At 35.1% G+C, this 26,525-nt stretch overlaps 1 protein-coding gene across 3 annotated transcripts in view; it reads right to left on the reverse strand.

Moving 5' to 3' along the window:
• Mdga2 (MAM domain containing glycosylphosphatidylinositol anchor 2) overlaps positions 1-26,525 on the reverse strand; it is a 761,827-nt gene that overhangs the window by 261,831 nt on the left and 473,471 nt on the right. For all 3 annotated transcript variants that reach the window (XR_007835196.1, XR_007835197.1, XM_051195916.1), the window contains exons 4-5: positions 13,631-13,827; positions 1,731-1,863 (exon numbers count right to left, since the gene is read on the reverse strand). Coding sequence is in view for 1 of the 3 variants with exons in the window: in XM_051195916.1 (XP_051051873.1) it covers positions 1,731-1,863; positions 13,631-13,827 (330 nt within the window). In the remaining 2 variants the exon portion in view is untranslated. The remainder of the gene's footprint in view (positions 1-1,730; positions 1,864-13,630; positions 13,828-26,525) is intronic.

Raw genomic sequence — 26,525 nt, forward strand, 5'->3', positions numbered from 1 at the left:
TCAGTCCCCAAAAGCCAGCTGCTTCAAAGGATTTAGGAACTCTGTCACTTTCCATTCTAATGTAGCTAATGAAGTAAGACATCTTTATTTGTAGCTAATAAAACACTGGCTTCAGCTTGAATTTCTTTTCAGTAACTCCAAGAAAACCAAATTGCTGATCACTCTCCAGTCTAAATAACTTTTCAAACATAAGAGTAGGTCAGTATTCCCCAACCCATGAGTTGTGAAATAGCAAAACTACAGACTTCTGCAACATAATATTTTGAGTTTAATTTTTTGAAGTTTTGGTCTTTAAATGGTTTGTGTCCATTGATTTAGTCCAGTCTCAGATTATTTTACTTGTGACTATTTTAATCAGTATAAGCCAATTTGCTACATGCCAAACAGGAAAAGACACAAACAAACCAACAAACAGATAAAAAGCCACAAATGGGCTATCAGAGGGCATTAAGAACTAAGGAAGCACTGTCTACATGCAAGGCCAAAAATAGATGATACCATACAACGTTATTCTTTTTCACTCAACTGTGCATTGGAGTTCCATTTTGTTTGGTTTTCCACCATGGATCATCTCAGTTCTCTCTCTCTCTCCCTCACCCCCCTCTCTCTCTCTTAAACACACACACAAAGAGAGAAAGAAGAACAGAGACAGAGAGACAGAGAGAGAAGAGAGAGAGTTAAGGGTTAGGGATATGGTTTTGCAAGTCACCACACTTGCCTCAAAAGCCTGATAGCCAGAGTTCAGCACTTGAACACACACAGAACGCAACATCTCTTGGAATGCTTATGTAATCCTAGCAATCTTATGATAAGACAGAAAGAGGAGATTGAATAATCAGCCAGAAACTCACATTTTCAATGGCAGAAACAAGAGACTATGCCCTAAAACAAGGTAGAAGGTCAGAACAGACACCCAAAAGCTGTCCTCTGTCTTCTACATGTGCAATGCACACATGTAGTCATACTATCACTCTCATGCACAAACAGTAATGAATCAATATCTTTAAAAATATAAGAACTAGATTAAGGATAATGCGAATCACTAAAACATACGTTGTTTAAAAATAACACATTAATAGCAATGCCTCATATGCTACCTATAGAAATTAAAAAATAGAAATCAAAGTAACATCTGTCTGTAAAGAGTAAGGATTTCCTCCTGCCCCTGGTTTGGCCTAGGCTCTGCTCCAAATGATATGACAGAATTTGAAGGTACCTCAGAAAAGGCTTCACCCTCCCTGGGGAAAAGAAAGGACATGGGATGGGTTTGGGGAGACAGAGGAGGAAGGGAGGTTTAGGGAACTGGGGTTAACATGTAAAATAAGCTTGTTTCAAATTTAAAGTAAAAAATTTCAAAAAAAAAATAGCATACAAAAGAGTTTTATTTAGCTTTGTAACCATAAGACATTTTCAGCAAATTAGGTGATAAGTTTTATATGAAGGATCTAATACTCTTCAACATTCTCTTTAAGTGGCATGTAGGATAATTTTTAAATTCATGACTATAATATTTTAATACACTAGAATTTTCTATATTACACAGATAGTAACACCACATAGTTTTTTTTTTTCTGTAATTTCTCCTTGTTTAGAGGATGCCAAATATTTCTGGGAAAATAAAAGATGACTCTCTTCACCTATACCCATCAACTAGCCAGAAGAAGGCTAAAAGGGTTTCTAAAAACTACTTGCAGAAAACACACATATAAAATACACTGACAGATCTGTACCTGTTTTATTGGAAAGTCTAAATGACACCATCTTGTCTGGAATATTACACACGTTCCTCACTGAAGCAATGCAGCTGTAGTTAGCATAGTCCTGAGGTCGAAGATTTTTCAGCTTTAAGATCTTGGTTTCACCCTGAAAAGGGAGACGAGGCTATTAGCAAATACTAGTGATAACCAGAAGGAATGAATTGACACATAGCACAGTAATGCATTAAAACATATTATTAGCAGAACATGTCCTCAATGTAAAAAGAAACACCACACTTAAGCATAATATAGGAATATGCCTAGAGGTAAAAACAAACAGGCAACAAGGAAAATACATAAAATTTTCTTTGCATATTTGCTTCCTAGGGGAGGAAGGCCTACTTCTGGAGGTAGTTATGCAAATTTTCATGCAAAGTTCTGAACAGTACACTTAATAATCGACTTTATCAACAAATATGGCAGTCTGTGTAGACTTAAACAGGAAGAACTGTTATAAAAGGGGCTTCTGAGTAAGAGCCAACAAATGCAAAGCTGGTTTTATAGCAAATTAGAGAAGAAAAATCTTTTTCAGATCAGTATGCTGATATCCATAAATATTTGCTGACAGCTCTAAGTCAGGAGTGATCAGAATACCTTAGGAATTCACCTGAGACTCTAATTCCACTGGTAACCTCACTTTGTAAAGTTATTCAGGTGGCATTTTGTGCTTCCGAATATTTATTGCAAGCTCTGTTGCTCCACCCATCTCATTATTTCAGAAACTCCTTCATTTCCAGATACTTGTCTTCTACTACCCCCAAATTTGACTTAACATCTGCTTTTGATGTTTCACAGATATTGAAATCTTAACATGTCCTAAAACATACTTGGCATGTCTTCCTCTTAAACAAATGCTTTATTCTTCAAAACCACGTCTCAAACTTTACTAAAACTTTTCATGCCCATATTCAGAGTCTCCTTCAGGTAGCTCTTTTGTTGGCATTTAAACAGGTCCCATTTCATATTATCCTATTTCATTTATTTTTAATTATAATATGGTGAGTAAACACTCAGCTGACAAATTCCTAAACGTATGTAGCAGAGATGCAGGATGTATGGAAGCAAGTAGGACAACATTTTGAGCATTTTTTTCAGCATTAGTGACATGTAGTTAAGAAATAAAATTATGTTTCTAAGGAATAAAATGGTTTGTTTTCTTAGACCTACACACTATGACGTAAAGATGCAAACAAGCTAACTGAATGTCTATCACCTTAAAAAGTTGATATTTTCCATGTTTTTAATCCCTTACATATAAATATTATCTACCTACTGCTTATTATCTATCAATCTAGCTAACCTATCTATTCATTCTATCTATCTGAGAGAGTCTAGCTATAAAACCCAAGCCAGCCTGGAACAATCTTCCTGATCAGGGTTTCACTATAGGTATGTGCCACCACAGCTGGGAACATACTGTGTTTTAAATATGAAATTGGCTCACTCCATTTCCATGCTAGTCCCGTGAATAATTAGTGTTGCTTTAACAAATAAACACACTGTGTTTCTATTTATCTCATCCTCTCATACCCTAAATTACTCTTTCCACACTCTATGTACCTCTCTGCTTATAATTCCATCTATTTCTTGGATGCCAACACTCCTTACCTCTCCACAAGTAATTCTGTTTGTTTCCTCCTGTTGGAAAAATCCTTCCAAATGAGCTATGCTTCTGTTTCATAGAATCAGTTTTACATTTATTTGGGGAATGGGTTTATCTTTCCCAGACTCCTTGCCTGACAGTAAGGACCTCGGGGGCAATGATCATGTCAGAATCTCTCTCATCACTGTACTGTGGGCAATCACAGAATTAACACAGAAAAGTCACTTCATGAATTAATAATTCTTTTCAATTCAAACTGTAGTATCCATCTACCTTTCATTTCATTTGGCTGTGCTTGGTGTTCATTGTGTATGCAGAATTTCCTGCCTGGCTGCCACCTGTTATGAATTCAATAGATGTTAATGAAATATCACTTAGATACCAAACACATGTTAAGAAAAGCCTTTCACTCCGTTACACACAATCAGATCACATTTGTGTGTGCAATAAAAAGTATTATCCTCTTGCAAAAACTTATCTAGATTACATTGATTGAAGAACAGAAAGGAAAGAAAATTGCGTTAAAGACAAAAATATCAAAATCAGGTGAAACTGTAATCTTACAAAAAGACATAAATGTACTTCAACAGAAATATAAGCGTCACAATACTATATGTAACTATATACAATGTAATCAGACAATAATCTAAATATATATAATTAAATATATATATTTATAAATTTAAACAATGTGACTTTAAATTATAAATGGAAACAAACTCTAAGTTTCTCTATGAATTTTTAATTGTATGAAGCCAATATTCTAAAGGCAACTATACAATGGTAATAATTCTCCAGTACATGCAGAACATTTTTATTTAGATTCATAATTGATGATGAAAAATCTTTATTTAACATTGTTAATTATACTTCATAAGAATATACTTAGTGAAATATTATCTTTAATTCATATTAATCTGCTTACTACATTCTCAACGGTATACTGAAATTAGCCTCACCAATATCATTAATGATGTTTTGTTTTGAAAAAATTCAATAAGCCATTTCCTTTTATGTTCACATACCTTTCTATTTGCCCCCACACTTAGATGATCTTTGACAGTCCCCAAAATGTCAGTATTTATAATTAGAATAATCTAATTCCTTCTGGTTGATATTTTTATTTTTGTTTCTATGATACAAATTAAATCTGCAATCTTTTACAAATACACTTCTAGTGAAACCTCATCCATTATCCAAATATCAATTTAGCACCAGTGCATAGGTACCCAACAAACTGTTAATTCAAAAGAAAAATATGTCATACTTGATAAGATCACTACTGTACTGTACTGTAATTACTAAATTCTGAGTCTAGTGTTTCCATTGTTGTTGTGGATTGGTTGGTTTGCTTTGTTGTTTTTCTTGTTGCTTTTGACATTTTACTTGAAATGTTTGGTACTGGGGTCTTTCTGCACATTATTTTCTTCTGTTCTCCTTGATCTGTAATAAGCACTTGCTCTCTAATTTCTTTTTCTTTGAGTTGTTTATTGACTTCTAATTTTCTTGATACTATTTTCCTTCTACACATGCGCGTGCGCGCATACACACACACACACACACACACACACACACACACACACACACGATACTTGACCAACAAAGAGTAAGTTGAAGTTGAATTTTTCCCCTGCCATATTTAATTTATTTTCTTCCTGAATTTCCTTGTCTTTCTCTTGCATTACTTCATCCATGCCCCTCTCTTAAACTCTCTACTCTGTTCTCATCTCAGACTCTTTTGTAAGTATCTGATGTTGATTTTCCACGTTATATCAATTCCATGAGCTCACTTCCAAACTCTGTTGGTCATTCTGAAACCTCTTATTCATTTTCTTTTGGAATATTGCTGCTTTTGTAGTGCCAATCACTATCATGTTCTCTGTTATTCAGCTTCAGAATTTAAACCATCATTCATTCCACACTGTAAACATTCCCAAGATAATGATAAATATGCTTTAACTCACTATTTTTTTTTCCTTTGATATCCTTTTCTTTCTAAACCAAACATATGATACTGGATTTCTAAATCCTCACAAACCATTGATTTATCACACATTGATTTATTCTAATTCAGGCAATGATCCACCTATTCAAGATAACTGGATATCTCCTTCACCCAAATCATTCTGAATTCTATCATCACTCCACGTCTCATCATGCTTTGTATAGGGTACAGATTAAGAAAAACCTCTTCTTCATTGAAAGTCTGTTTCAGATAAAACTCATTTCATCAACTGAGGCTTTAGGCAGTCAAAAGAAAACTATATTCACTTCTCAAATAAAGTCTTTATGACCATACAATTAGTTTCATCACTATTTGGAGGAGACTTTGTGATTTCTAGTATTTTGGCATTTAATGGACTTCTCAATAAATTAATATTTTTCCTTTATTATATGAAGAAAAACTTTTTAAAAGAAAAACCACTGTTTTAATGCCCAGTAAGAAATCTCCAATTAAAGGTAAGTTATCCTTTGTTTTAGCAGTTTCTGCTTCCCTATACTATGACATCTATTTAAAAATCATTACATAGTTCAACTATGGGACACTTTGAAAGCAGTTCTACATGCATAGAAGTTCATGAGAGCTAGGTAATGTTCAAGAAAGGGGACGGTTAATGTTGAGCTGGAGCTTGGAAAGGTGGGAATAAAAAAAGAATTGGGGGTGCGTTGTTGGTTTATGTTTCTTAACTGAGGTCCTAAGATCCACAGGAGCAAAGGTATTCTGTATTCCCTATTACATATAGGGTCCTTAATATTCATTATGTTTTAAAAGTATGTTTTGATTAAAATTTGGGCTTGACAATCCAAAAATATATTTCTCAAGAAATAGGGTTGTAATACTTAAATATATTCACATTTAAATCTGAAGGGATTGGATATCTATATTATAAAGGGTGTACAAAAAGGTAATTAGTAAAGTAGATTAACAACTCCTCTGAAATAAAACATGCAAATAATCTCATTCAAAACACGATCTATATAGTAAAACTGGTATCTTTCAAAGAAGATACACAATTGGCCAAGAGATATACAAAATAATACACAGCATCATTGGTCATTATAGAAATATACATCAATCTAAATTAAGATATCATTTCACTTCAAAAGGAAAACAAGGAAAAATAGAAGAGAAAAAAATAACTACAACTTAAAAAATGTAAACAAAAAGGAAGACAAGCAAGATGAGGACATTAAGAAATGGAAATTTTTGCACAGAAAGAATATTAGTATAATAATTGTAAAAAGGAGAATGAAGTTTCTGCTAAGCATTAAGAACAAGTCCCTGGGGCTTTGGTCTTTGATTCAATTCCATTGATGCACTTGTCTGTTTTCATGTCAACACCATGCTGTTTTATTACTATAGCTCTGTAGTAGATCTTGAAATTAAGAAATTCCTATGTTGTACATTATTGTTTGAGCTAACCTAGGGTTCATGTTTTTTCACATAAAGTTGAGTATTGTTCTTGCAATATCTATAAACAAATGTGTTGGAATATTGATGGGGATCACATGGAATCTATAGATTGCTTTTGTTAAGATGGCCATTTTTACTATGTTTTTGCTATTTAATCCATAGATCCATGATCATGGGGATCTTTCTATCTTCTCCAATTTCTTTCTTCCAAGACTTTAAGTTCCTCGTCATACAGGTCTTTCACTTGCTTGGTTAGAGTTACCTCAATATATTTTATATATTATGTGGCTATTGTGAAGGACATTGCTTCTTGATTTCTTTCTTATTCTGCTTTTCATTTGAATATAGGTGAGCTACTGATGTTCTTTTGAATTTATCTTGTATCCAGACATACCACTGAAAGTGTTTATCAATCATGGGCTCATAAGAGCTCCTAGACACTGGACAAACAGATAAGGAGCCTGCATGAGACCAACCTAGGTCCTCCACTTATGTGAAAGTTTTATAGCTTGGTCTGTTTGTGGAACTCCTAGCAGTGAGAGTCGCAGAGGCTTTGGCAGGCTTCTGCAAACCTATTCCTTAAAACAGGTTGCCTTACCAAACCTTAATTCCAGGGGAGGAGCTTAGTACTACCTCAACTTCATATGCCATACTTTGTTGACAACCATGAGAGATCAGTCCTTTCTAATCAGAAACAGAGACGGAGTGGATTTGGTGGGGAGAGGGTAGAAGTAAGGCGGGGGATAGGGAATGTAGAAGAAACTGCATTTGGGATGCAAACAAATTGGATATATTTAATTTAAAAAAAAGAAAACATAATACAAAAACATTGCATCATATAAAAAAAAGTTCCTGATATCAAAATCTCCTCCCTTTGCATGTATGCAAAGGAAATGAAGGAAATTAAATCACATTGCTAAGGAAAGATCACAACACTGGTTCACTGATAACCAAAACCAGGAAACAAACTCTGAATTTCTATCAGTGGGAGATGGATTGTGTGTTACAGAATACCATTCAGCTGTTAGTAAGGGTGAAAACTTGTCCCTCTCTGTAAGATGGGTGAAACATAAGGTCATTGTGTTAGAGACAGGAACAGAAAACCAAACACTGTATGACATCACCCAAATTTGGAAAATAAGAAATTTGATCTCATAGCAGATCAGTGTTGATTAGGATCCCCAGGGTCTAGAAAAAAAAATGGAGAGAGGAAAGCATGGAAAAATGTTGGTCAATGAGAACTAAGCTACAGATAGGTGAACAGAATTGGTTCTGATATTTTACTGGAGTCAGAACACTACCAGTATTTATATTCTGATTTCCATATCAAAAGTAAAAACACAATTTAAGTGCTGTTGAGAGCCACCCTGACCCAAGGCTTTCTCAGAGATTAGTTCTTTGTCCTTGCACAGGGGTCTGATTTGGGAAGATATCATCTGTGTCTAGGGCTAGGGCCTCAAAGAACTTAAAATTTCAGTTTCTGTGGACTTGGCTTTTCTTAACTATGAAAAGAGTAGAGTTATCAGTCACAATGCTGCTATGTGCTTCATCTGTGACACTCTTGATCATTTGTTCCCCTTGAGCAACATTGTTCTATAAGCTTCCTGCTCACACTGTCCAATTGTAAGATGGCTTTTTCTTTACTTTATCCAACTCTCCAAAATTGATAATGTACTTTTTAAATAAATTTCTTTGTGCAAGACTTCCTGACCCCAACTTTCCTTTCTTCCTTACAATCTGATCAGTAGTCCTTCCTCTCAGAACCCTGTCACACCAAAGTGATCTGACAGTCCAGTTCTGGTCAAGGGCTATATTAAAATTCAGGAAATTCACGCTTCTCTGAATTGTCACTGTATCAGGAAGTATGACCTGGTTATTACAATGGTGGAAATAACTATATCCTAGTTAGACTTTATGCAGAACAGAGGAACACAATTGGCATATTACAAAGACAAAGAAAGGGCAGTGCCTTCATATCTGATATTCCCATGGTTTAACTGCCCAGTGATTGGCAGGCTGCTCTACAAGAGTTTAGATAATCAATCCCTATAGTTGCAAATCAAGATTCCCTATGGTGTGAAACTATAGGCACTACAGAAAAGTAACTCCTTAAGGTAATATGCAAGGTTAACCTATAAACTTGGGTAGAGGAGAAGGGATAATAAACCATAAATCAGGCTGAACTAAGAAAGTGATTTCACCTTACCCATTTATTACTTCATTTATTAAGTGATGGAGAATAATGTCCTGACTTATAATATAAATAGATGTGCCTCTATGTGCATGAGTTGTATATGTGTGAATGAGTATTCACACACATGTGAGTGTGTACCCGCTGAATGCATGTGGTGGTCAGAGAATATCCTTCCTCTTATAAAGAGGCCCTGGATATCAAACCAGGCCATCATACTTGGTGGCAACTGTATTTACTCATGATCCATCTTGCCATCCAAGTAGAAAAATTTTATAAACATTTGCAATTCATAGAAATCCAACAGGTATATGAATGTGTGCATAGGTATTGTACATGCACAGTTTCAAATGATGTGCTTTGCATATGTTACTAATTATAATTTAGACTTTATAATTTAAAACAACTATCATATAACAGTTTTATTTAGTCATTTATGTAAATTTTTTATTCTGTGATAATAGGGTTAATTTTTCATGTAAAAATTTCACATTTTAAAAAGGAATTTTGATTTGATTATTGTATAATTATATATTTAGTTTAACTAGCTTAATATAACTGATGTTGCGATTGATATAAATATGTTCAGCCTTATGATTAGTTGATGTAATTATTATATACAAGATAATGTTGGGATTGCTTTTAGCAACATTCTAGGAAAATGGCAAGTAAATATGCAACTTTTAAATTTTAAATTCATATTTATTGGCAATCACATAGAAACTTCATAATTTAATTTTAAATGTATTTTATACTTGCCAGAAAATAAATCCATTAAAAACTGTTATATGAGAAAAGTTGTTTTGTGAAATTAATAAGGAGAAGATTATTGCATATTAGTCTGTGCTGTTACAGTGTTGAAATTCTATAGTAAAAACCAAAAATACCTATAACCTGCAATGATATTTTAAGCCACTTTCAAAATAGACAAGACCTTTAAAAATATTATTTCCAATATATATCATTATCTTGATCTACTGGCAAAACTTACTTTCCAGTTTACATTCATTTGTACCTAAAATTTATTATAAACATACAGATGTACATAAATATACGCTTGACATTCCCTTTCAGCATTATTAAGTGAGTAGAGATTTGAAAAGGATAATTATTCCTCTTAAACTTATTATGTGCCTGAGATTTCATATAAGTTCAAAAACACATGCTGATTTCATTTTGGAAATAATAAGTCCAAGCAACTACAAATAAGAATTTGTTACTCAAGAGGATTGGGAAATAAATATTCAGCTCAAACTGATGTTGTTATTTGCCTACATGCATAGGCATACAAGATAGCCATCTAATCAACTTTGAAATTATTTTTATTAAAAAATAAGGCATTATTGAATAGAATTAATTTTGAAAATCTAATATCTTTCACAGAAGTTTAATTTCTTAACATTAAAAGTATATGAACTTTCATCTGATCCTTATACAGTATTGTCCCAGTATGCCCTCCCATCTTCACAGTAAACTTCCCCACATAGAGAAATTATTGTGGAGTATATTATAGGCATGGAATATTATTGGGGAATTACTTTGCTTAATTATTATTTCTGATGCTACTGTGCACATTTTACATGTTCCTATACCATTTTGTTAGCCTCTATATTAACTTCTTTTTTACTTTTCTTTATACCATAATCCTCTTTACCTTAACCAATTCCTTATATACCACCAATGTCAGGAAGAGAGGAACCTTGCTGAGCATCTCTACAATTGGTAAAGATTTTCCCATACCATGCACATGGCAGATCAAGGTTACCTTTTTGCATTATAAACTACAGGAGTCCTAAACTATAGCACTAATGAACCCTAAAGTGGTTTGTCTGTGTTCTCCCCAATGGATGCTGGATTTAACTGTCACTGTGACAGTGTTGGGAGATGGGACCTTTACAGGGCAATTACATCAATGTCTAAGTATTCATATATAAAGTTATTCCTTAATTGTAGGAGTATGTGCATCAATCATAGAAGTGACCTTTTGTTTCTTTGTTACAAAGTAGCTAGAATACTCTTTCTGAGTGCCAATACCTTAATGTCTAACTTTCTAGTATCTAAAACTGTGAGAAATAATATATTTTTAAATAAAGTACACAGATTGTTGTTATAGGATCAGATCATGGATTAAGACATACTTTAATATAAACATTGTTAATATTAAAAGATTGTTAATCATAAAGTGTTCTTAGTAGTCAGTAAGAAAAATGTTTATGGAAACTAATCCAAGCATATATATATACGTATGTATGTATGTATATGTATATGTGTGTGTATGTGTGTGTGTGTGTGAGTATAAACAATCCATATACATATATATATATATATATATATATATATATATGATCACAAAAAAGTATAACAAAATAGGGAAGAGGAAAGTCATCACATAAAGTAAATATGGCCTTAGGTAATATTTTAATATTATAACATAATTAATTTTAAAACTAAAGCAATATTGATAGGTAGAAAAATAGTGGTCTTAACCACAAAGTTCTATATAATTAGAGTATATGATTTTTTAAAGTTTCTAATGCAGAGAAAAATAAATGGATGGATTTGTAAATTAAGACATGACAAAATGTTATTAAAATAAGTAAGTTTGGTCAATTGCATTGCTTTCCACTACAAGATGACTGTAAAATCATAGTACTTTCAATTCTTGTTGGCAATTACCAGCTACAAATGAGGACATTAGTGGCTGATAAGTAGACTTGTAAGTAAAGATGTTTTCCTTATGACTTTTTTTCTGTATTATGAACATGTGCTTGAAGGTTAGAATTAGACCTGAATGTTCCATCCATTCTAATTTTCATTAGCATAATTTAGGAGAAACAGGTTAGTCTGTAACTCCTGATTTGTAACATCCTATAAAACTTTTAAGTGGCACAGGATCAATCCTACATATGCTTTGGATTCAAGCAGAGTTTCAAAATGGTAGCCCAGGGTTCAAATCGAGCCACCTGGCAGCAGCAGATGCTGTTTTCTAAAGAGTAGGTGTGCACATTCTGTTCCCTGCAGGACCTATCAGATCTTAGTTCATTCTCCCAGGCACAGTCACATAGTCTTTTTGCCATATTAGTTTCAGCAGTCATTTGCATTTGTGATGCCTGTGATTACACAAAACAAATATGACTCAGTCAAGAAAGAAACCCAAAAACTTTCATTTGAATACATGGCTTAAGTCTAGCTCATGGTGGGACATTTCTTTACAAGAAATTGTATAGAACTTATTTGGTTGGACTAAATTTCATGTATATACAAGTATAACCCTCTTCAAGATGAATAGTCTAAGAAAATTCTCAGTACTAGACACGACAAAACTCCTTTCCAGTATTTGGTCAGAGTAATTCAGGAGATTTACCAAATAAAGTAAGTTATTGCTCTTTCTCACAGTTTCTTCCCAGAAATTAAATATAAGTCCCTATTTCTAAAGACACAATATACTTTGGACACAGGGCTACAGGGAATCCAACTAGATCTATTGGGAAGCTTCTTCCTTCAGGACTAACTTTCATAGTATATGAAAGTGGTATATAATATACCAAGGGAGAAAAACAACGAGTAGTTCTATACAACTGTGATGCCTGTAAACCAGAATAATGACCTCTACAGCAAGATGTCCTTATAGGCACAATAGAGGCATTCATAACTTGGGGTAACCAACAGTTGTGTAATTAGCCTTTAGGAATGCTTAGCAGAAGGGATCCCATGCCCTATTCCTGAAACACAGCTAACTACTCTGAGCTAATGAAGTCATAGATCTTAGAGAAGAACTTCCTACAGCTTTTTAATTAAACCAGTAACACCCCCAACTTCATTCTAACCACTTATACCCACAGATATGTACAGTTCAAAGAAGCTTCTCTTTGCAACAGATATAGACCATTACAGAAAACAAAGGGTCCAAATACAGATAACTACTGAACATGGGGTCCCTAGGCCAGTTGATACAACTAAAGTTCAGGGAATATTGTAGAAGAGGGACAGAGAAAGCCAGAGGATCAAGAGGTCAGTTATGAGCTGTATCTCTTAGAAATGAAAGGCAGACTATTCCCATGATTTAACATGGCTGTCTAAACAAAACCCAAGCAAAGAAAAGTGATAGACATCCTAATGTAGAAGGAAGAAATTTAATTGGCCCTAAACTCAGACAAGAGCTGCAAGCAATTCATGACTACAATGGTAAGGCTCCTAATTGGTGATCCAATAATACTGGTCAACATGACAGCATATACATACAAGGAACGTTAAACAGGCACATCACGTTCTATTTATGAACACACATATTTTATATCTATCTATATGTAATAACAGTAATTAAAAAAGGAGTAATAATGCAAGTCAGAAAATTACATTTACATTTTTAAATTAGGTTTTAATCAAACATGTCAGTGAAATGTATAGTCATGCTTTTTAAAAGGACACTGTGATAAACATATGGATGTAGAAATATGGCTACAATATTTCATGTTTTACTATCACTTATAAAACTAGTTGTGTTTTATTATCTATGTGTACTGGTCTTTCAATGAAACATGTATTGTTTTACAAAAGAGTAGATTTGGAGAATATGTCTTTTCAAAAATGTATAATTTTGGGTGTTGCCTGAGTACACAAATTAGCCGTCAGCTAGGGTAGGAATACTGTTATTAATCTCTTACCTGGGTAAAGAAGGGCTCATATATCTCCACTCCTTTGTCAGATCCTTGTAACAATACTTCTTGGCCACGTCTCCAACTGTAGCGCACAGGAGGGTTGGAATTGGCCACGCATCTGAGAAACACTGTTCTCTCATAGTAAAATTGTTCTTTAGCTTCACCTATGCTTTGATGAACAGTTACTACGGGATCATCCAAGTCTGGAAGAAATAAAAATAGGCAAGTAACAACATTACAAGATGTACAACTTCTAAAATACTGCCAACTTAAGCAATGGCCAATGATGGTGGGATGTGAGTGCTTGATTAAGCTTACCAAAACCAAGAACAAAGAAATTTTCAACCTAACAAAAAAGAATCTAAAAATAAGAGTTTCTTCAGATTTGCTAAGACAGTGCAGAAATTCTTTCACTTTTCAACCTTCTTTTCAGAAGCTGCTTAGAAAAGATTTCATGAAAGTGAACAAAATCTAAATGGTCAGCTCTGACAATACATACAATTAATGTTATATGTACTTATAGGTTACATTTAGGGACACACACACGTACATACACTAATTGTTATTGCATACATGAATATATTCAATTAATGAGAAAGGAAGACATGAATTTGAAGGAGAGTGGGGAGGGTTATATTGAAGTCTTTGGAGGGAAGAAAGGGAAGAGAAAAATGTTGCAATTAATTTACAATCTCAAAAAAAGACACACACACACACAGACAGAGACAGAGAGAGGCAGAGACAGAGGCAGAGAAAAATCAAAACACTGAAACTGAACTCAACAAGCATAGACTCTAAGGAATTATGTAAACACTTGCTATTAATTACCATCACAACCCACTTAACATCCTTCCAGCTGTATAACTTTGAAATACAATTTAAATTTAGTGACCTTCCTTATAGATGAAATGGTATTATATTACTCAGGCTGTTGGAGGATTAATAAATGAGAAAGCTCATAACCATAGGCATCTGTGTATAGAAGGGCTACTAAATTTTTTTTGGTTAATTTTGTATGTAACTACTGGACTGGAAGTTTTTATAGGCTGTAGGAGTCTTCTGGTAGAAAATTTGGAATCCCTCATGTATATTATCATCACATTTGTAAATAGTGATAGATACTTTGACTTCTTCCTTTCTAATTTGTATCCATTAGATCTCCTTCAATTTTCTTATTGCTTTAGCCAAAACTTCAAGTACTTTACTGAATAGATACTGAGAGAGTGGAAATCTTGTATTGTTCCTAATTTTAGTGGGGCTGCTTTGTGTTTCTCTCTACTTAATTTGATGTTGCCTGCAGGTTTCATATAAACTACCTTTATTAGTTTGAGGTATGTTCCTTGTATACCTACTCTTTCTAAGACCTTTATCTTGAAGGGGTGCTGGATTTTGTCAAAGGCTTTTCAGCATCTAACCAAGTGATCATGTGTTTATTTTTACTTTCAGTTTGTTCATACAGTGGATTATATTGGCTGATTTTCTTATGTAGAACTGTCCCTGCCCTACTGGCATGAAGCCTACTTTATCATGGTGGACTATCTTTTTGATGTGTTCTTAGATTTAGTTTGTGAGTAACTATTGAGTATATTTGCATTTATTTTTGTGAGATAATTGGTCTGCAATTCTCTTTCTTTCTTTGGTCTGGATATCAGAGTTACTATAAAATGAATTTGGCAATTTTTTTTTTTTTTGGTTTGTGTGTTTCTATTATGTGGATAATTTGAAGCTAAGATAAAAACACAAGCGAAAATTCATGCTGATGAGAATGTGGAGCAAGGGGAGCAATCTGTCATTGCTGGTGGGAGTACAAACTTTACAGCCAATATGGAAATCAATATGGCAGTTTCTCAGGAAGCTTTGGCTATAGCCACCTCTAGATCCAGCTATACCACTCTTATGCGTATAGTCAAAGGATGCTCCATCCTATCACAAGGACATATTCTCAACTAAAGCTCATAGGAGCTTTAGTTATAACAGCTAGAAACAAGGAAACAACTTAGATGTCCTTGGACAGAAGAATGGATAAAGAAAATGTGGTACATTTACATAGTGGAGTGTCATGAAGTTGGTAGGCAAATGGAGAAAAACTCATCCTGAGTGAGGTAACCCAGACCCAGAAAGACAAACAAGGTATGTACTCACTTATAAATGAGTAAAGTATAATAATCATGCTACAATCCACATACTCAGAGAGGCTAAATAACAAGGCAGTCCCAAGGTGAGATGCATAAGTTTACCTGGGAAGGAGGAAGAAGAATAGATTTTGCAAGTGAATTGCAGGGGTGTATAGGGATGGGACTAGCCCAAGCTACTAGAAGGGGTTCATGTCTGGTCAAAAAAATAAAATGTTAACTGAAAGGAACATATTCAGAGACCCACAGCCAAACATTAGTTTGCTCTTGGGGGAATCCCAAGGAAGAGGCAGAGAAAGGATTGTAGGAGCCGGGGCTTTAAAGATACCACAAGAACATAGCCCATGGAATCAACTAAGCAGGGCTTATAGTGACTCACAGAAGCTGAATCAGCAATCAGAGATCAGACACAGGTCTGTGCTAGCTACTCTAAATATATATTATGGTTGTTTAGCTGGTGTTCTTGTAGGAATCCTAACATTGGGAGGGGGGGGTCTCTGACTCTTTTGCCTGCTCTTGGGATCCTTTTCCTCTGCCTGAGTTTCTTGCTCAGCCTTGATGAAAAGATTTGTGTCTAGTGTTATTGTAACTTCTTAAGCCATGTTCAATTGAAATCCCAGGTGGACTTGCTCTTTTCTGAAGAGAAATAAAGGAGAAGTAGATCTGGAGAGAGGGGAGGTGGGGGAAGCAACAGAGAGGAGTTAGGAAGGGGAAACTGCTGTTGGGATGCAATATATGAAAGAAGAATGACTTTAAAAATAAAAAAAATGATAACACAGTAAAGAGTTAACACAATTTAGCCTCTATATCAATATGTAATTGTTAGTGTTAAGGCCTTTTCTTAATAACTCCTATTCATTCCATGTTTTTTCCAGCCTTTGTCTCATGAGCCTATGTGCTCTCAACTCTCATTATAAATAAGTACAAATGAGCAATTTGGTCATTTTTGGGGGCTATCATAGATTCCAGATGACAAATGCTTTTAAGTGAAAGCCTGGAGAAAAGTCACAGTGTGTACACATGCTTAAGAAGAAGGATGTGAGCATATGGCACATGGCATGCTTAAAAAGTCACAGCTCATGGGGGAAAGTCTTTTGATATACAAAATAATAAAGAGGCAACACTATTAGTGACATTATAGTGATGGAGCAAAATAATAATAATAATAATGATGATGATGATGATGATGATGATAAAAGGCAGAATGCAAAATTCCCCAATTCTTTGGACAGTCTTTTAAAATAGTGAATTACACGACAGCCCACTTTGATTTCTTGTTTTTCAACATTCTATGTCTTTTCCATTAATTTCTTCCAATATTAGAATCTTTCACAGCTACCTCACAGGCCTCTAATTTTAGTACTTTAATTTATAGAACAACTGCTGCTTTTTGTGAAAGGTTAAGGACTGTCAGTTCAAATTCACTCCACTGTCCAAGCAGACACACGTGTTGTCCCATCCTAATAAGTTGGGATTCTGCGGCTTCTCAAGCTTATGAAAAATTCGCACAATGATTAGCTCTTCACATAAACTTAATCCAACAGCAGGCTGGTGAACTGAATTCAGTTTAGCCACTTGAATAAGAGGCTAATGGTATGCAATTGTGCACATTTTAGTTTTTCCCTGTTAAAAATTTTTAGCTCAGAATTAGCCAGTAACAATTGGCTGATGACATAAAATGATGGCTCCTTGTTCTCTGAACCGTTAATAGCTACATTACTTTCCTTTCATTCTTGTGATGAAATACACTAACAAAATCAACTTAAGAGAGTTTATAGTCCTAGACAGGATAATGTTCATCATGGAGGCAAGGATGTGAGGCTATCCTGGCACATAGATGGCACACTGACAACATTTCATTCACTAGTAGACACACACACACACACACACACATATATATATATATATATATATATATATATATATATATATATAGAGAGAGAGAGAGAGAGAGAGAGAGACTGGGAAGTGAGATGAGGCTATAAAACTCAAAAAGTCTGCCCCTAGTAACATAGTTTGGCCAGCTAATCTTAACCTCTTAAAGTTAACACAATGCCCTGGAACTGTGTCATCTGCTGGGAACAAGTGTTTGAACACATGAGGCTAAGAGGACATTCACATCCAAACCAAACAATAGTGTTATCCTTCCCAATACCCCCTTCAGATGTATTCCTAAATCTTCTCTTGTTTGGGTGTGATGTGATGAGACAGGCTCAGGTGGGAATTACTTAGATCTATACAATCATTTATGCAGCCTTCATCCTGGTCTGCAAGAAATTTCGGTACTGGGTCACTAACCTGGGAATCTACTCTTGTGATAATAGCTTCTAAACATTCTATTGGCACAGTTTCTGTCAGAATCATCCATGATTTTTTTTCTCTTTAAAGTTAAAATCAGCAATCCTGAATAAGATTTATTAAAGGCAAATCAAATGTCACAAGTAGATTGCAAATACACACACACACACACACACACACACACGTACATTTTAAATATACATTTTAAATATATTTTATGTATATACATATCATTTAAGTGTTACACATATGTCACAAGCATATATTAATATATATTTGGCATATACTATATATTCATGTACTCATTAATTTATATTTTACACATTACTGAACACTGACTAAAAGTATTTTTCATAGGTAGATGACATAAATAAGAAACTAAGAGATGTGCTGATATATCAAATGTACTGGGTAACATCTTCAAAGCCAACATAGTTGCTCAATTAATTCTTTTCCCACTAGGACATAGGACCTTTGAAAGAACAAACACTGTATGCACTGCAATGATTTCTAGAAAGGGAATTGGCTGATGGTCATTAGCTGCAATACTCTCAGCAGCAAGAGGAATGAGAGCTGTTTCCAAGCAGGAGATCTTGCTTTGAACTAGAATAATTACTCAGATCTACTTGTGAGATGTGATGGCTCTAGCTGAGAGAGGCTAAGCCAGGATTGCAGGTTGTCTCATTTCCTGGGAGAAATTTCGGCAAGAATCTGTGGTGGGATCACATTCACCATCTTCTTGTACTACCTTGGTCTTATATATCCTCCTACATGGGCAGCTTTCCTAGTATGACTATTAGAACATCTATGCAGAGAAAATAGAAATATTTGTCACCATAACTTTCTCATCTGTGCTTGATAAGTTGACTTATTTACCAACCAATATAAAAGAGAGAATATGAAATAAGGAAGTGGTCACCCATCACATTCTATCTTGCTATGTTTAAATTCTGTGGAATGTATATGATGACTGTTTCAGGACAGTGCCTCTTCTTATGTGTAGTTTGTTGATACAGCAGACCAAAAAAAAAAAAATACTAATGTCCATGGCTTACAGATTAATAGGATTCTTCCTGTGTCACTTAATAAGAGTTCCCTTTTCTGGGAACTGGGTCCTTAAAACTGGCAAAGCCTAGCTTAGTGGGAAGAGACATATCGATTTCAATGGGTTATTGCATGTGATGATAGTGATGTCACTCACAGTTTCTTAGACTCATGAATTTTGCTTTAAAAAGAGATATGTAATTATGATCAGTGATTTAGAATTTCACTGGAATCTGAAAGAAGCACCTTCTCCTCACTGAATTCTATCTTTAAAGATTATTCAACATTTCAAAAGGCCTTTCTATGATTCTACAAATCTAGTATTTCTCAGTGATGTGGGATATCCTGTGACAAGATAATACCATGGAAATATGCACACTGAAGAATTTTGCACATCCAGATCAACACTGACCCTGCAAGTGACATCTCTAAAATATTCCAAGGGTCTCTTTTCCCCAGTATATTGTTGTTTAAGTAAATAGATGCATGTTCTTCCTTGAAAGAGTTTGGTTGCTGACTTATTGTAAAACATATTTAGGTTTATGCTGCAGAGTAGTTCATTTTCCCATTTAGTCAATATAAGCACATTCTGAAATTGCCTCAGGAAGCATAGTTTTTTTTTCCAGTTGTTCATATTTAATCTTATTATTGTACATATTTGCTTTATTTTAACTAAATAGATTAGATAATACTGAATGGATAGCTACTTAATTTTTCTCCAAGGATAATATATCCCAAGAAGATCTGTATTTCTTTGTGAACCTAGAGAGCTGGATGCATCAAATTAGCTGCGAATGTAGATGAGTATATGTACTTTGTCTGTGACAGCTAAGCACTGTCATCTGATATCTATGACCTGGAGAAATTGTCATGTTCACTGATCATGCAAAGTCCATTTATATAATAGCATCTTCTGTCCATCAACACTGTCAAGAGAGGACTATAAGCAATGAGGTTCTCAAAGATGCCTATGCTTCACTTATGAGTGTATTCTTACAGTTTTAGACAGTGGAACATCCTCGAAACATTTATCCAGAATAGTGCCAGGTATTGTAATTTCTGGGTATTTTCTATATTCACTTTAGTCAGCCCATAAATTTTATATATATATATATATATATATATATATATATATATATATATATCTTCTCTTCAGTGGTAGCAGTTATACTTCACTCAGTAGGAGCCCTGTCTTCCACACTGCCTCCAAAGGTGGTAAGAGCTTGTCATGCCAGAGTGCTCACATGTCAATAAGCTTTTACTTTTCATTCTCACTTGATCTCCTCTATCCACAAGCTCATTCAATTTTATTCTCCATCACATTTAATTCCATAGCCTAAGGCTATGGAATTGGATCTTATTCTACACACACTGTAACAACTCCTGCTACCGGAGTCTAACAGTCATCTTGAATCACAGTTTTCTTTATTTTCTTTCTTTTTCTTTCTCTCTCTTAAAAAAACATAACAGTTTCGATGAGAACCAATATTATTGTTTGTTTGCACATTTGTTTCTTTCCTTGTTTGAGATAAGCTTCTGCTGTTTTATATAGTCTCAGCTGGCCTGCAACTTTCTGTATGGATCAGACCAGTTTGTGATTTCCAGCACCTCTGCTTCTGAATGCTAGGATTGCAAGTGTCCATTTCAATCTGTGGAAAAGTAATGGCATAGAGTGACTGTATGGACTTATCTATTGGCTAGGATTGAAAGCCGACAACATATTCTGAGAAGTATATATTTCCTCGAAGTCAAGAAATTTCAGAGTTTTTTTTTTTAACTTCAGAAACTGACAGGTTTAAGTTCTACTTTAAACAGGTAGAGTTTACTCCCTAATCTGAGTCCCTGGTGTACTCCCAAATAGAAAGCTCTTCATATTTTGTTACAGAGATCTATTCTCACTACTCTCGAGTAGTGGTTAATTACAGTGAGATTTTCATTAAGTGTCTGATCATGGTATGAATGGAGTGCTTAAGAAAATGCTTCAATTATTCTTATAATTATTCCCTTTCCCTGAATTCCCCTAAAGCCTGGGGGATTGCAGGCTTTACAATAGCCACAAGCAACATAAAGTATTTTGGTGTAACACTTACCAAACAAGTAAAAGACCTATACAATAAGAACTTTGTGGCTCTAAAGAAAGAAATTAAAGAAAACAGCCTGGTATTGGCATAAAAATAGACAGTAGACCAATGGAATCAAATTGAAAATCCTGATATTAACCCACACACCTATGAACACCTGATTTTTGACAAAACAGCTAAAAGTATACAATGGGGCAAGGACAGCATCTTCAACAAATGGTGCTGGCACAATTGGATGAGGGTGTGTAGAAGACTGAAGATAGACCCATGTCTGTCGCCATGCACAAAACTCAAGTCCAAATGGATCAAAGACCTCAACATCAATCCAGCCACATTGAACCTCTTAGAAGAGAAAGTAGCAGGTACCCTTGAACAAATTGGTATAGGAGACTGCTTCCTGAACATAACTCCAGGGGCACAAACACTGAGAGAAACAATTAATAAATGGGACCTCTTCAAACTTAGAAGCTTCTGTAAGGCAAAGGACACAGTCGACAAGACCAAATGGCAACCCACATACTGGGAAAAGATTTTCACCAACCCTATATCCAACAAAGGGCTGATCTCCAAAATATATAAAGAACTCAAGAAACTAGTCAACAAAACACCAAATAACCTTATTAAAAAATGGGGTACAGAACTGAAGAAAGAATTCTCAATAGAGGAAATCAAAAAAGGCTGAAAGACACTTAAGAAAATGCTCCACATCCTTAGCTATCAGGGAAATGCAAATCAAAACAACTTTGATATACCATCTTACTCCTGCCAGAATGGCTAAAATTAGAAACATCAATGATGACTCATGTTGGAGAGGATGTGGAGAAAGGGGAATACTCCTCCACTGCTGGTGGGAGTGCAAACCCATGCAGCCATTTTGGAGATCAGTATGGCAGTTCCTCAGGAAAATGGGAATTAGTTTACCACAGGACCCAGCAATCCCCCTCTTAGGCATATACCCAAAAGATTCACAGATTTACAGATCCAACAGATGTCAACAAAGACATCTGTTCAACTATGTTCATAGCAGCACTATTTGTAATAGCAAGAATGTGGAAGCAACCTAAATGTCCCTCAATTGAAGAATGGTTAATGAAGATGTGGCACATCTATACAATGAAATACTACTCTGTAGAAAAAAATAATGGAACCTTGAAATTCGCAGGCAAGTTGATGGCACTTGTAGAAACTATCCTGAATGAGGTAAGCCAGTCACAAAAAGAGGAACACAGTATGTACTCACTCATATATGAATTTTAGACCTAGATCAAAGGATCACCAGCGTATAATTCACACCACCAGAGGAACTAGGATACAAGGTGTATTCTAAGTGTTTCATATAAAGTCCCTCACAGAACTGGTAAGGGACAAGTCCCCCAGAGCTCAGCGGAAGTGAGGGGGTCAGCGAATGGAAAAAGAAGTAGGAGTAAATGAGGGGGAAGAAAGGAAAATGTGTGACCAGGAAGATTAAGTCTGGTTAGGAATAAAAGACAAGAGAGAGAGAGAGAGAGAGAGAGAGAGAGAGAATATAAAAGAGGGAGCCAATATTGGTTTGAAGATAAAATTGAACACAAAGAAAGGTCTAGAGAACTACAAGGTTGTTGCCAACTAACAATTTGGTCTTCCATGGAAAGGAGACAGGTTTTCTTAGTGTGACCATTTTTAAAATATTCTTTATTTTTAAATTTAAATTTGAAACAAGCTTGTTTTACATGTCAAATTCATTTCCCTCTTCTTTCCCTCTTTCCCTCCTCCCCATCGCTTCCCCTTTCTCCTCCCAAGGAGGTTGAAGCCTTCCATTGAGTGTCTTCAAAGTCTGTCACATCATTTGGAGCAGGTCCTAGGCCCTTCCCCTTGTGTCTAGCCAGAGAGTATCCTTCTAAGTGGAATGGACTCCCATAGTCCATTTGCATACTAAGCGGCAAAGATCTCCTTTGCAGTAAGGAAGAGGCAAATGTCCCAAAGCTGTGGGGAGTCCACCTGGTTAAACCCTGCCCGTTGGGGAAGGTGGGGGAGGGGGGCGGCTTCTGCCACCTGGGGGCAAAACCCAGGTAAATCCCACTTCTGACACCAGATATTGCGGTAAATAAGGATCAGGATAAACAAATAGGCCGAATAGATGTTTATTCAGGGAGAAATAACTTACAACCTAGACAGATGAACACCAGGAAATTTAACCCGATCCTCTCCTGTCCGAGTCATGCCAGAAAGAGAGAGCACCTTCCTGGCCCCTCCGACCTCCTTCCTCAGGTCACCTCCGCCCATCGCTCCACCCCCCCAATGGGCGTGGTCAGTGCTACAGAAGGACTATTTCACTACACTGGTACACTACCAGAGGCCTCTTAAATTCCCCAGGCCTCCTAACTGATACCCAATTTCAGGGGGTCTGGGTCGGTCCTATGCTGCTTTTCCAGCTATCAGTCTCAGGTCCATGAGCTCCCTTGCTTTGTTCAGGTCAGTTATTTCTCTGGGTTTCCCCAACCTGGTTTTGACCCCTCCCTCACTCCTCCCTCTCTGCAACTGGATTCCAGGAGTTTGGATCAGTGTTTAGCTGTGAATGTCTGTTTCTGCTTCCATCAGCTACTGGATGTGGGTTCAGGATAGACTATAAGGTAGGCCTCAATCTCATTATCGGGAAGGGCATTTAAGGTAGCCTCTCCACTATTACTTAGATTGTTAGTTGAGGGTCATCCTTGTAGATCTCTGAACATTTTCGTAGTGTCAGATTTCTCTTCAAACCTATAATAGCTCCCTCTATTATGGTATCTCTTTTCTTGCTCTCCTCTATTTTCCTTCTGATTCAATCTTCCTTCTCCCTTACGTCCTCCTCTCCTCTCCTCTTCTAACCTTTTTCTCCTAACTCCCTCTTCCCTCCCTCAATGCTCCTAATTTGCTTAGATCTTGTCCCTTTCCCCTTCTCTGGGAGACCATATACATTTCTCTTAGGGTCCTCCTTGTTTCCTAGCTTTTCCAGTGGTGTGGATTGTAGGGTAGGTTGTTAATCCTTTGCTCTATAGTTAAATCCATATATGAGTGAGTACATACCATGTTTGTCTTTTTGTGACTGTGTGCTTTATCAACCAGAGGCTGAGTGTAGAATTCAAAGAGATCAGCCTGCCTCTGCTTCCTGAGTGCTGTGATTAAAGTCTTTCACCACCAACCCCTGGCTGTTAACAGATGTTTCTTAAGCAAGGATTAGAATGTAGGAACTATTAAACTGTGATGTATTCCTGCAAAGTCTTCAGATAATCAAGATGGAGGTCCTGATTTGAGGACCTGTCAAAGATACTGCACAATTTTTATACAAGGGAAAATGTAAGCCACTAGATGATCAATTATGTAGATGCTTAGTCATGGGATAGATAGATCTTTCAGGCTGAACATACTCATTAAGAGGTCAAATAAATTGTACTCTTTCCAACAATCCAAGGAACTATTTCTCTTTAAAATATATTCATATTATTTTTATAGGTCAGGTAAAAACAGCTCAGACTTCTAGATATATAGTCACCTATACAGGAAAATATTCATTAAAATAAATTGTAAATAGCATGTGATTTTAAAAACAAACAAACAAAAACCCCAACCAAAGAATTAAATCATTTAACTGTGGGTAAGTTTATCAAATATATAAAATGCTATGAATCAACAAATGCATTATTGGATATTCAAAATTGTGCCTTAATTATATCTAAATTATATAACTTACAAGATTTCCTATTAAGTCTTTCATTATGTTTATAGGACCTTTATTTCAATCAGATTTTTATTCCTACACAGCAATATAAGCTTAATAAATACTCAATAAAGGCCAGATAAATCAATCTTAAGTAAGACAAATCTCTTAGTGATATGGCCAATGTCAGTGTTCTGCAAGGCTACCCATATATATCATAATAATTACTTAAGGGGATTTATTTTTACTCTTAACTTTGGCAGCTTACCATTTATAACTGAGGTAATTTTCTTGAAACATTTTACTTGATTAAAGATGTCAGACACTTGTATATTCCAAGGAAAAGAGAATCTGATGTGTGCTATATACCTTCACTTTAGGAACAAGTACATAAAAAGGATGTATAATAGCATGGCAAGACTTTAACCAGCACTAAATGAATGGGAAGGGATTTTGGAAAACAGTCTGAACTTTCCACATATTTCAGTTTCTGTATTTTGAAGAATAAGCTACTTGCCTATTTTAATCTTTATACTTTCAGAGTTCCTATTGCACATGGTATGGGATATGCAGGTGTTCAAGATTTGTTGAGTATATGTTTTTATACCAGTTATTTTAGAAGAAACTTGAAGGACAACTAATGTCATCTTCACAGAAACTTTGTCTTTTTTTGTCACAAGAAATAAATTTCATATGGATTTATACTTTGTAACTACATATACATTTGTTGTTATTGTAACCACATTTATCTAAATCTACATTTTTGAACATGATATTTATGCTTATTTTATATATCTGCAAAAATATTCATTATTTACAAGAAACTTGTAATTTATAAGTCAAGAAAATGAGTAAGATCAGAAAACACTAGAATTAGTTAAAATTTCTGTAGAGAATAAAAGCAAGAGGGTAAAGAAAATATGTCTTGAATAAAATAATAGTAAAATCTTTATTTAAAAAACTGTGAAGCCAATTCTAACTTAGGAGAATAAAATATGACAAGTAAAAATATATGTATGAACTTGAAAAATACCAGAGTAAATTTTATATAAACTATGTATAGCTATGCTTGACACAGGAATATAATATTATAGAATATTTGAGAGATAAAAATGAGCTAAAGCATTACTGTCCTCATGGATAGTATAGGAAATCAATCATATTGTCTTTTAGAGGATATGTGCTTTGTTTTCAGAAATACCATCGTATTTCTGGGTGAAAAAATTTCATGTGGCAAAAATAATGACTCGGAGACTAATAAGAATGGAAAGAGGATTCTGTGACAATTTATATAAACTTACATAAGACCACTGAGACAATATTTTGTCAATAGGCATGGAGAGAAGGCTTAAATGAATGAGTTATGCAGTAGACTAGATATGGTGCTGTTAAAAAGGAGAAATTCAAGGGTTACTCATGATCTGGCTTTTTCTATTTATTGGAGAAATCATCCACCATGACCAAGTAGGCTTCATACCTGGAATGCAGGGATGGTTTAACATATGAAAATCTATCAACATGATCCACCATATAAACAAACAGAAAAAGAAAAACCATATGATTATCTCCCTAGATGCGGAAAAAGCCTTCGACAAAATTCAACACCCTTTCATGATAAAGGTATTGGAGAGGTCAGGGATAACAAGAACATACCTAAACATAATAAGAGCAAT

This window comes from Phodopus roborovskii, unplaced genomic scaffold (assembly GCF_943737965.1).
Source record: "Phodopus roborovskii unplaced genomic scaffold, PHOROB, whole genome shotgun sequence".
NCBI classification, from domain to species: Eukaryota; Metazoa; Chordata; class Mammalia; order Rodentia; family Cricetidae; genus Phodopus; species Phodopus roborovskii.